Source organism: Lepidochelys olivacea (assembly GCF_965140295.1).
Source record: "Lepidochelys olivacea isolate rLepOli2 genome assembly, chromosome: 3".
Lineage (NCBI taxonomy): Eukaryota > Metazoa > Chordata > Testudines > Cheloniidae > Lepidochelys > Lepidochelys olivacea.
Genome location: NC_140413.1, coordinates 121409382 through 121422025, shown reverse-complemented (window position 1 = coordinate 121422025; position 12644 = coordinate 121409382). Strand labels below are relative to the sequence as shown.

General features: G+C 41.7%; 1 protein-coding gene across 1 annotated transcript in view; it reads right to left on the bottom strand.

Moving 5' to 3' along the window:
• The window catches only part of FNDC1 (fibronectin type III domain containing 1), a 127159-nt gene that overhangs the window by 53605 nt on the left and 60910 nt on the right, over nt 1-12644 (bottom strand). The window contains exons 7-10 of the mRNA XM_084625161.1: nt 11982-12170; nt 6733-9990; nt 4254-4372; nt 1786-1897 (exon numbers count right to left, since the gene is read on the bottom strand). Coding sequence (XP_084481287.1) covers nt 1786-1897; nt 4254-4372; nt 6733-9990; nt 11982-12170 — 3678 coding nt within the window. The remainder of the gene's footprint in view (nt 1-1785; nt 1898-4253; nt 4373-6732; nt 9991-11981; nt 12171-12644) is intronic.

Genomic DNA, 12644 nt, shown 5'->3' with positions numbered 1-12644 from the left:
CTGGATAAACTGTTCACTACAAATAGTTTGTCCAGCTCTACTGAAAAGAACTACAAAAACTGAAGAGACACACATTTTTACAGAGCTTCTAATTCTGAGCAAAGTTAAAATGATATTTTTAAAAAGTACACAACAATGACAAGTTGAAGTCTTATAAGGAAACATACTTAAAATAATGGACATCCCAGTGAACAGGTTTTTGGTTTTAAAAAGAACCACTGTGGCCACAGGGGAGTATATTTGAGGGGTCTGAACTGTGGAACTCATTCCTACATGAAGTTGTTGAGGCCAAAAATCTTAATGAGGTGCAAAAAGGGATTGGACATTTATATGTATAACAAGAACATCCGGAGTTGTCATAGTTAATGGGAACAAAAATGAAAAAATTAAATTCATTAAACCTTGTGTTTCAGGGTTTAAACTGATCTCCAACTATTAGTGATCAGGTTGAAACTAATTGGGGGTGGAGCAGATTATCCCACCTCTGCTTCTGCAGTGTCTGGTGCTGGTTGTTGTCAAAGACAGGATACTGGACTAGATGCACATTTGGGTCTTATCCAATATTGCAAACAGCTACATTTCTTTTATTTTATTTTCAACTCTGTTCAAAGGGGATGCTGTCATGATTGATGTATTTTTAAGAATCCACACATTATTATAGTCAGAAAGCTGGGATTTTTCTTCCCCCAGTAATTTAAATCTCAGCCACAAGAATACTAAGTGTCCTTTGAGCAAATGACCTACCACTTTAAAATATCCACTTCAGGGAAAAAGTCAGCAGTCATTTGAAATTTCCATCTCGGAGTTAGTTTTGTGGCTAGATCATAAGCTGATACATTTCATGGGCCAAATTTTGTCTGGCAAAGTGAAGCCAGAGGGCTAAATCCTCTACTGCCCTGGCTGGCAACCAATCAGGGAAGCAGCAGGGATGGGTTGTCAAGTAGCGAGTCATGGCTCTGATTCTCTGCCTCAGGCCCAGGAACAGAGATGCAGGTTCCACTCATTTTGTATCCAATTCTGCCTCCTCCAGGATGTCACAGAACCCCATTCTGTTGCACATTTACAGGTGCAATTACAAAGAGATAAAGGGGGATGTGGCCACAGGGAAAGCAGACGTGGTTTGCAGTATAGTTGTGAGTGGCAGTCCCCAAAAGCAATTGTTCCTATACAAAACCACCCATGCAAATTATCCCTGTTCCAAGCAGGAACAGCTCTGTGGGAGGTTGTTCTCTGGCTGAATAGAGGAGCAGGTTAACACTGTTTGTACGGTATATTTCATACCCATACCTATTTATAGATTGAAGAGGATATAATTGTAAGCTCTTCAGGGCAAGGACTGCACCTACCTCTGTGTTTGTCTAGCATCTGTTAAAACAGGGCCCTAATCCTGTGTAGGGGTGGTGTGTAGCTGAGCTCCCCCTGGAAGAGCCTGGAGTAGGAATTATCATCTTCCTTGCTTGCTCCATGTAGGAAGTAACTTAATGCAGCCCTTTTTTGGGCTCAGGTTACTTCCTCTCATGCTGGCTCAGCTCTGATCAGGTTGAGAGTTGAACTCTCCCTCCCACCTACTTGGGGGAGGAAGACACTACTGGGTGCAATACCACATACCCCTTCACACTCATGCAGTGAAGAGGATATTCCCCTTATTGCCTTGTGCTGCTGTATTAAGCTGGGCCACAATCTGGCCCTAAATAAAATCAATATGCCACTTCTGCCATATTTGCCAGAATTTTGCACCATTGATATGAAAACTATTTTTTCTTTAGGAAAAAAGTCTGTCCTTACCAACAATAGTGCGTCCATCTCCTCCTAATTTCACTCGGAGGGGGTTTCCTTGGGAATCTTGGAGGTATCTTCCTTCAGCATTTAACACTAGCCCTCGATCGAGATCTACGATCTAAAAAGCAGTGATAGAAATACTGAAACTCACCTGACATGAAAGAATGGGAAATTAAATTATACCATAATAGTAATTCCAGGGGAAGAGAGAAGTTTGGAGTTACATTTTTAGAAGTGCCTGAATCATGTAGGGAGAGATTTTCAAAGGAACAAATGGCAGTTAAGCCCCTAACTATTAACTGTGCCTTTGAAAATCACCTCATTAGGAGTCGAAATCCATAGGACTCCAAAATTACTTAAGCACTTTTGAAAATGGTATTTAGGCTTGTAAGTGCCTTAGGCCCAAGTTTTTAAAGGTATTTAGGTGTAGCCAGCATTGTAATGCCTAAATAATTTAGGAGCCTAAATCTAATTTTCAAAGGGAAGCCAAAATCCCATTGACAATCAATGGTAGTGAGGCTCCTAAGTGCCTAAATCACTTTTGAAAACAAGTGTTAGGCTTCTAAATCAGTTAGGCATTGAAAAGCTGAGCGCATCAATGCCCTAAAGACCTTTAAAAACCTGGGCTGTAGCCACTTTTGAAAATTTTACTCACCCTTTCATTTTAATTGTTTCCAGAAATGATTTCATTTGTTTAGAAAAGGAAACCAAAAGGTTCACATGCGACAAGCTAGACAAAATGGAAGACAGGTGCTAAGTGTCAGATCAAAATAGTTTACATTTTTTAAATGCCCGTGTGCATGTTTTTCCACACTATCTTGAAAATGTCTTCCAAACCAGGCATTTGAATACGTTCATCTAATATACACGAAGAGCGCTAAAATGCCATATGACATTTATTTATTCTCATGCTGTGATTCCGGTTGCAGGGTACCTTACTCTGTGAGTATCTTCATTGATTTCAGTGGGACTATTTGAGGAGCGAGGCACGAATCAATGTGGGGCAGAAATAAAAATTCCTTCCGTACATAGGCTGGTTATCAACAGGGTAGGTGGGATTTGCCCTGAATGGCAGATTTTAGAAGGCATTTAGGCACCTAAGGATGACTAACAGCATATTGGAAACTATGAGGAAAGGGATAGAAAGCAAGACAGACAATATTATAATGTCCACCCCTTCAATACTGTGTCCAGTTCTGGTTGCCCCCATCTCAAAAAGGACATAGTGGAACTGGAAACGGTTCAGAGAAGGGCAACAAAGATGATCAAGGCTATGGAACGGCTTCCAGATGAGGACAGACGAAAAAGATTGGGACTGTTCAGCTTGGGAAAGAGATGACTAGGGGGTGAGGTGGGAAGGAGAATAGAATAGGGGTCTATGAAATCATGAATGGCGTGGACAAAGTGACTAGAGAAGTGTTATTTACCTTTTCACACGGTACAAAAACCAGGGGCCACCTAATGAAATTAGTGGGCAGCAGGTTTAATACAAACAAGTACTTTTTCAAACAATGCACAACTATCCTTTGGAGCTTATTTTCATGGGATGGTGTGAAGACCAAAACTATAACTGGGTTCAAAAAAGAACTGGATAAGTTAATGGAGGACAGGTCTATCGATGGCTATTGGCCAAGATGGTCTGGAATGCAACCCCATGCTTGGGGTGATCCTAAACTTCCTACTATCAGAGGCTGGGAATGGAAGACAGGGATGGATCACTCGATAATTGCTCTGTACTGTACACTCCCCCTGAAGCTCTAGTTCAGGCCACTGTCGGAGACAGAATACTGAGCAAGATGGACCATGATCTGACCCAGTATGGCAGCTCTTATGTTCTTACATTGAAATAGACACCTAATGGAATTTTCAAAAGTGCCTAGGCACTTAACTCCCATTGAAATCAACGGAAATTAGAATCCTAAATCCTTCTGAAAAACCTACAAGAGGTCTATCTTTATGTGCCTAAACACTTTTAAAAATCTGGTGCTAAGGGCTTGTCTGCATAGGGAAGCTATTCCACAATAAAATAGGGTTTGAGTTTAAATCACTGTAGCTGCTATTCTGGAGTAACTGCCTGTGTGGATACTCTTGTTCCGGAATACAAGTGTCCATACAGGTAGCTATAATGAAATAGCTGTTATGGAACAGTTATTTCAGAATAGCTGTGCTGGTCAGTTTCCCCATGTAAAGAAGAGCTAAGTTTGACATAATTGAAAATCACTTAATTGAAGTCAGTGGGGTTTATGCTGCTAAATTACGTAGGCACTTTTGAAAATACAAACCCTTAAGCCCTAAATCAGCTATTTAAATCACACAACAATAAATAAATCAATTTTTTTCATAGAGCCATCGATTTAAGGCCAGAAGGGACCCTCAGTCTGATCACATTTTATATTCTTTTTGGTGAAGAGCACCATTCCTTTTTTTAAAAAATAAGTCAAAGCATCTTGAATTTCCAAAGAAGGTCACCCTACCCACTTTGTTCCTTGAGGACCATTGATTATTCTTTGTCCACTTGGTTTTCCATTATTACCAGGTAGTATTTTCCCATTTATATTTGTTTTTGTTGTAAGATTGGGCCTACCATTACTACCTGAAATAGAGAAAACAATATATAAAGTATTATTAACAAGCATGTGCACAGAACCAAACCACACTTTACAACATGAACAAATACAATGGTCATTACAAACTGTGCTTAATTATTTACACATAAAGGTATATGTCCAGTACATAAAGCTGTGTTTAAAATACACTAAATGTAAAGGGTTCGATTCACCAGTACACTCTGGCTACTGTGCATTGCTCTGTTGATACAAAGAAGATGTAAACCGGGCCTAACTGGCTGCTTAAACTGGATTTTTGGCTGCTTTGTATCACTGAACTGGTGCAAAGCAGCCATCACATATCAGTAAACCAGGCCCCAGACCTATTAAAACTAGGAAATTCAAAATTAAATCTGAACCAGGCCCCAGACCTATTAAAACTAGGAAATTCAAAATTAAATCTGAAACCCAAACCATTATAATGTTTACAGACATTTATAAGGCACCCATCACCATAGTACTTGCATGCCTTTTCCATAATTTACAGTAGATCAAGAAATTACATAGCACCCAAATTAGTGAGTGTATATCCTGAGTGAACCTACAACACCCAAACCAATTTACCTGAAAAGTCCAGAACAAAGGGATTACCAGCCATGGAACTATCTGCTGGAGGATTCCAGTATCTATTGTTAGGGGATCTCATCTTGCATCACACTGTAAGAGAGGTCTAGCTTGGCTCTTGATGATTTTCTGGTGGGAGCAAATTCAAAACCCCCAAGAACGCCTTAGCATCACACTTGCCATTTCTACCCTATGGACTGATAGCTGAAGCATTCCTGCCAAAAGCAAATGCTGTAATGGGGAAAGTGTGTCTGAAATAAATGGCAGCCCCATGCACGCAAATGGGAGCAGAATTTGGCCTGTTGTGAAGTCCCTGCTAAAGAAAGGACCAAATACACTGCAATATGTCAGCTCAGCGGGTTTCATATTAAGAATGTATTTTCATTCTGGAATTTTTAGCCTTCAGTTGGTTCAGACTAGAAAATTTTAGTTTTAGACATACATAGCAGACCCAGTCTTCCTCCCATGGAAGTAAGTAGGATGTTTGCTATTGGCTCAAGAAGCCTAGATCAAAATCTTAGTTTTCATACAAGTCTAAGAAGTAGAAAGAACAAAAAACAACATGCAAAGTGTCTGGGCCTGATTCTCCTCTCAGTTTTATCATGGTAAATTGGGAGACACTCCACTGGAGAGTGACTTTTGATGTACAATCTGGCCCATTATTTTAAAAAGTAGGCATTTAATTTCTATTGAGATGCACTATTGGAACCCTTTCATGTCTGTGCAGCTGAAAAGCTGCATTCCACACTGATTTGTTCAGAAGAGGACAAGCACTTGTTTTCTTTCTAACATGTTTGGCCTGTCTGCTCTGATCCCTGTTGGATTTTAAACAAAACAGATGCAGAATTTCCAAATAGATCTTTTTAAAAAACGTTCTTGAACTTTATAAGTATTTCTAAAAAGTCCATCACCACGTGGAATCACTTTTTTTAATCCAACCACATACTGACCTTTTACAAAGAACCCAAAAGGGGTCAGGGGGCAGAAATGTCTCTATAACATTTCTCCTCACCTCTAGAAGAAAACACTAGACTGAAAGAACAAACCTCATCTCACACAGCTTTGTACAATATAATTCAGCTCAGCGCTAGAACAGCATTAGCTTCAGCTACAGGCACTCAACCTTGGGATAGAGAGTAATTTTAGAATCCTGACCCCACCAAACACATGTGATGCTCACTCAGCATACACTCCCTTTGCTGTTAGCTTTTGTGTTCTGTTCCTGCTGATCAGGTGGTATTCCAGGTCCACACAGATGGAGGTAACTGGCAGATCTAAAAAACCGAAGGGCTTGACTTTTAGACCACTCACAGGTGCCATTTCAGTCTACTGGCGTTGTGGGTGCTCAGCACCTCTGAAAAATCAGACTCTAAACTTAATCTCTCATGCAACGAACCAGGATTGTCCTGGAGTCTCCAGGAATTAAAGATTAAACCTCCAGGAATACATCCAATCAAAATTGGCAACTCTAGTGTTGCCCAGTTTCCATACATAGTCCCTGACTCTGTAATCTGATCCCCTTGGGAAGACCCTGAGCCTCACTGATTTTGCAGGACACCCCAGAGGCATATGCATCAGGTCAGATTGTTTGTACAGTGCTCAGCAAAATGGGGACCCAATTCTGATGGGGCTTTCTGGATACTACCAAAATATGAATAATACGGTACACTGAATTATATACTTTAACTTGTATCCTGATGAAACAATGTAGCTTTCATCGAACTGCTGATGGGGGGGAACATTCAAGACAGTAAAATTAATAAAGTAATTAAAAACATATTACCTTGTCTATATGGAGGTCTGACATATTGCCGTTGGGACAGGTTTCGTGGCCTTGAGCTTTGTAGTCGTTGACGGGAGACGAGAGGGGATGAAGATGAAGAAAGAGTTGGAGAAGCAGAGTGTGTGGGATACAGCTGAGAAGGCACAGATATGGATGCAGAGGAGCGTGGCCAGGCCAATCTTGGCTTAGAAGATGTATGTGGTTTGTTAGGGGTCTGAGAAATTCTTGAGACTACAGAAGACGATGACCTGCCTTGTTTTAAAGTGGGAGGCTCTTCCTCAGTCTCTTTTTCTTCTGCAGAGTTTACTTTGTGTATTAGACGAGAGCCCGTGGGTTTCCTTTTATCCCTGGCACCATTGCCATTCATATTTGTGCTGTCTCTAGAACTGGAGGAAGATGACCATCTTGCAGCTGAAGATAATGTGGGTTTCTCCTCCACTTCTCCATCATCATCATCATCATCTTTTGAAACTGACTGTTGAGATTTAGATAAAGAGGAGAAAGGAGCTTTTGGAGAAGGTTCCACTTTTGATGATGGTGACTGGAATGGGCCATATTTTTTCTCATTTTTGGATGCTGTTCTAGTAGGGACCCTGGAACCTGAATGGTAATTAGGAACTGAAAGATCAGTTTGTCTCAAAGAAGTGGAGGATGACTTTGAAGATAAAGAAGTATCCCTGCTATTCTGATTGTCCTTTGCTATGTCAGTGATGGAGCTAGAGCCTGACTGAACAGGTTTTGATTGATAGGAAGACGAAGATGGTTTATATGAATCTGACACATGTTCATTTGAGGTTGCTACTCTGGATCCAACATGTCTGCCTGCTGGCAAAGATGAACTTGATCCTCTGGAAGAAGTTGGAGAGTCATGTCTACTTTTGTGTTCTTCATCAACTTTACTAATTTGAGAAAGTGACTGCTGGAGCTTTGAAAGAGATGAGTTAGAACTTCTCTGAGACAAAGAGGTAGATAGTCTCCTAGAAGAAGGGACACCTTTAGGGAATGCAGAATGGGCATTTATTCTGTCATCTGCTTCCTCCTCCTCGGCCACATCCTCATCCTCCTGTAATTTTTCATTACTTTTGTGGGAGATCTGAGAAGGAAGCCAGCCTCTAGAATTTAATAAGGAGAATGGAAGTTGAGGCTGACCAGCATGTGCCTTTTGAGAAGGATGGAGAGGTTTTTTAGATGAAAAATGAGAGCCTCCAGTTAATGTTTTTTTAGACAAAGGTATACTTTGTTTTGATTTCACAAAGGTTTCCTTCACCTCCTTACTGTCCTGATCATCAGGCTGTTGTTTGGAAGCAGAAGACTGTACATGAGAATACTTTTCTGCTGTAGCCACTGATGAAGACCCAGTGGAAGATGATGAGCCTGATAAGGCTCTTGATCTTGCATCCTGACCATTTGTTACCTGGTGAGAAACACTAGGACTAGAGTGGTGGTTCATTCTAGTAGATGAGGGAGATCTCCCAGATATTGAGGGCAATGAAGAAGATTGGCGGACTGTAAGCAAAGAGCCTGATTTTGTGGGAGTTTCCTCTATTTCTGTACTAAGAAGTTCATCTTCTGAACCAGAGAGCTGTGATTTCTCTTTGACTGGCTCTCTGCGGTGAGCACTAGACTCTACCGAAGGACTTCTTCTTCTAGAATAGACTGCTGCTGAAGATGACTGTCTAGAAGAGGAAGGTGAATGGTCACGTACAATAGTTGAGGGTAATGGTTTCTCATCTTCACCCTCCAGTTCTCTAGTATCTCTCTCAATATTGGAACTAGACCTAGTGGTGCTAGTTGAGGTTAGGCGTGCATTAGTCTGAGGATGAACCTTTGAGGAAACAGCAGAATAAGGGGGTTTAGAGGGTGGCAGCTTAGATTCTTGATTACTACTGATCTTGTTTGGAAACTTACTGATTGTATGAGATGACTTGTGCTTGAGGAAATTAAAACGTTCAGAGGCAGTCTGTCCTAAAAAAGACCTAGAATTAAACCTAGAAGAGGAAGAGTCTTGTCTTTTCTCTTCCGCTTCTGTGTCCTCATTATAATTACCATCATCAACATCCCTTCCAACAGACTTACGTTTAACAGAAGATGGGATGCGTGAGTTAGTCGAAGTACGGCTAGCAGAAGCAGAAATAGCAGACTGTGATGCTGCAGCTGCGGTGGCTAATTTTGGATCCTTCAACATGTGAGGATTAGAACCTGAGTGAAGTTTTGTTTGCAGTGATGGAAGTGAATCTCCATCACGAGAAGAAGAACTGGAACTTGACTTATTATTTCTACTCTCTGCCTCTTTGCCACCATAATTGTCATAACTATCCTGGGTATCAGAGTGAACCAAATTAGAAGAGGGATAGCGTGAATGACTTTGAGAGTTTGTAACTGTTGATGATGTAGGTGATTTAATTGGCACAGAAGAGGTGTGTGCCTTAGTCTGATGGCTCTGGACCACCTTGCGAGACACAGCAAACTGCCGATTCAATGGTAAAGCCAAGTGAGTGTGTTCTGGAGTTTTAGAAGATACTTGACTGGACTCTATTTTTTTTAATGGCACAGAATCTAGACTTACTTGTTTTTCCTCCACTCTATCTGCAATATCATGAGGTACATTTTCAGCAGGCAGATTATTTAAAGGGATTTTAGGGGAAGAAGGAATATTAGAGTTGCCTTGTCTCTGATGCTTTGTTTCATTATCTGTGTACTTAGAAATGGACGAAGATGCAGAGGAAGAGGATGAGGAGCGTTGGGTCAATGAAGATGAGGAGGAGCCAAGTTTGTCTGTGCTCGTTTGTCTCGTCCTTACTGGGGTCCGTGGCCTAACTGGTGTTCTACCTGAAGAAAGGACAGAGTGAAATGGCCGGCTAAGAGAGTAGGGCCCAACGTTTCTTCTCAGATTTTGGGTTTTAGGCAAGGGTGTTGGCGTTTCACTGGCGGAATCATGATCATCTGTGACTTCAGTGGATTGGGGATCAGGTTCTCGCTCTGATGTCTTTTTAGAGAATAGCTGTGATTTATTCAGCACCCCGCTATCAGTCAAGAGTTTATTCTTAAACTCAGAAAGAGGACTTTTTGTATCTCCACCACTGGGAGAATTAGATGAATGAACAGCAGTATGCTTAGAGGAAACTGGTGATTGGATTTTCCGAGAAGGAACAGGAAAGGTTCGAGGTGGGGATGAAGGCACAGCATCACCAGGTTTTTTAGACTCCATATTATCTTGAATGTTTGTTTGTTGATGAACATTTGAATCATCCCTAATGGCTGCAAAAGAGAAAAAAATATTTTTTAAAAAAAAATTCACAATGATATATGTAAAGACAGCATAAAAACTGTCTAAGAAAAATGAATCAGCCAGCAAGATCCAGATCATGCTTTACAACATTGGACAATACTTAATTCAGTGTTAGCCATCCTACTGGGAAATACAAATATCACTACATCATCAATTGGGGAAAACTTAAAATAATAAAAATAAAGAATAAGTCAGTTGAGAGTAGGCAATGCTAGACAAATAATTGGAGCCAGATGTTCAGCATAGCTTTATTGATTTAATAGATTCATAGATTCTAAGGCCAGAAGGGTCCATTTTGATCTAGTTCAGCATTTTTCAAAGTTTGGGTTGTGACCCAGTACTGGGTTGCGGCATGTCAGGCACTGGGTCACCCTGGTCAGCACCGCCGACCGGGACGTTAAAAGTCTCGTCAGTGGTGCTGCCCAGCTAAGGCAGGCTAACGCCTACCTGTTTCAACACCGTGCTGCGCCCCGTAAGCAGTCATCGGTGGGGCTCCGCACACTGCCCCCACCCCAAGTACCGGTTCTGCACTCCCATTGGCCGGGAACCAGCCAATGGGAACTGGGGGGGAGGGCAGTGCCTGCAGGTGAGAGTCACAAGAAGCTGCTTGCGCGCCTCCGCCTAGGAGCCAGACCTCCTGCTGGCCGCTTCCGAGGCGCGGTGCGGTCTGCGATGCCAGGACAGGCGGGACACTGCTGACCAGGAGCTGCCAGAGGTAAGTTCATGCCCCAACCCTGCACTCCAACCCCCTGCCCTATGCCTGAGACCCTCCCAATCCCAGAACCCCTTCCTGTACCCCAAACCCCTCACACCCAGCCCCACTCCAGATCCTGCACCCCTACCCCAGACCCCTGACTCCCTCCTGCACCCCAACCCCCTGCTCCAGCCCTGATCCCCCCCAAACTCAGAACCCCTTCCTGCACCCCAAATCCCTCATCCCTGGCCCCAGCCCAAAGCCTGCACCCCTCCCGCATCCCAACCCCCTGCCCCAGCCCAGAGCCCCCTCCCACACCCTGAACACCTCATTCCCGGCCCCAACCCACATCCCTCACCTCAGCCCTCTGCCCCAGCCCTGAGCCCTCCCCAAACCCCTCATCCCCAGCTCCATTGGGTTGCAGGCATCAACAATTTTCTTAAACTGGGTCCCCAGAAAAACAAAGTTTGAAAACCACTGATCTAGTCTGATCTCCTGGATAGCACAGGCCATAGAATTTCCCCAAAATGATTCCTAGAGCAGATCTTTTAGAAAAACATCCCATCTTGGTTTCAAAATTGTCAGGGATGAAGAAGAAATCCACCACAACCCTTGGTAACTTGTTCCAGAGGTTAATTACTCTCACCATTAAAAACATAAGCCTTATTTCCACTCTGAATTTGTCTAGCTTCAGCTTTCAATGCAGCTATGCTGATGTATACCAGTGGAGGATCTGACCCTTAATGCTACATTAAAAATAAACAACAGATCACATTTTTGTCTATCTAACAATATACTCATAGGAAAAAGCAAATATTTTGGAGTTTTGCCTGAGTAAGGACTGCAAAACTTGGCACATTAACATTTAAAATTTAGTTTTTATATGTTGCAAATATTGTCAGGAAGAGTACAAGCAAACAAAATACAGTATAGATTTCACTGAACACTGTAAAACAAAAGGAATATATATTTTCATGCAGCAGGTCATGAAACAGCCAGAATACCGGTATATGTTTACTTAAAATATTTGTCTCCCTTTATACTGTATGTGCTATGAAGGTGATGACTGACTGGATCAGTATTGCCATGACAGATCTAAGTTTTAAAGCTTATAACAAGCTGGCTATTAAAGAACCTTTGAAATGAAATAGTGTTATGAAACTCTGCAGGTTAGTGGAATAAAAAGCCAATGACTGCAATAAAAAGTTACACAAACAAATCAATGGCAAGAATGTATAGACTAAGTCATAGGCACACGATACTTACCTGTTGGCATAACGACACTGAAGGCTTTAGACTGAGGACCTTGTCCCCTCCTGTTTGCTGCACGAATTTTGAAAATATAGCGTTCCCCAGCCTGCAGACCATCTATTATGGCAGAAGTAGTGCCTCCACGATAGGTGATGGACTTTGCTCCGAATGGTTTGAGAGCCGGGGCGTATGAAAGAATGTATTCTGAAATGATTTGGCAGACGGTTGGAAGGAGGAAACTGAAAACAGTCCTGTTTCCAGCGGACAGACTGTATGGGTAGGATGAATTAGAACGTGCATTACTAAAATTAATACATTAGCAATGCACGTCAAGTCAACATCTGGAGTATAAAGACATGATATGCAGTAAGCTGAATAAACATTCTTTCAACATATTAGACAAGAATATCTATCTATATAGTAAATTAGCTGATTAAGCATACAGAATACAGGAGACAAATCCTACAGAATATTTAAGCAACCACCTTCATTGTTGCTGGTTATACCACCCAATAATTGTGATGGGAGCTATGCATCCCAAATGGAAGACAAGTGGAAAAAAAATAATGGTTATAAAGTCAAACATTGGGTGGTTTAGCCATTGCTATCACAATTTTTGTTTATGAATACTGAAGATTCAAAAAACATTCTACACTCAGCATTTATTCTAATACAAAT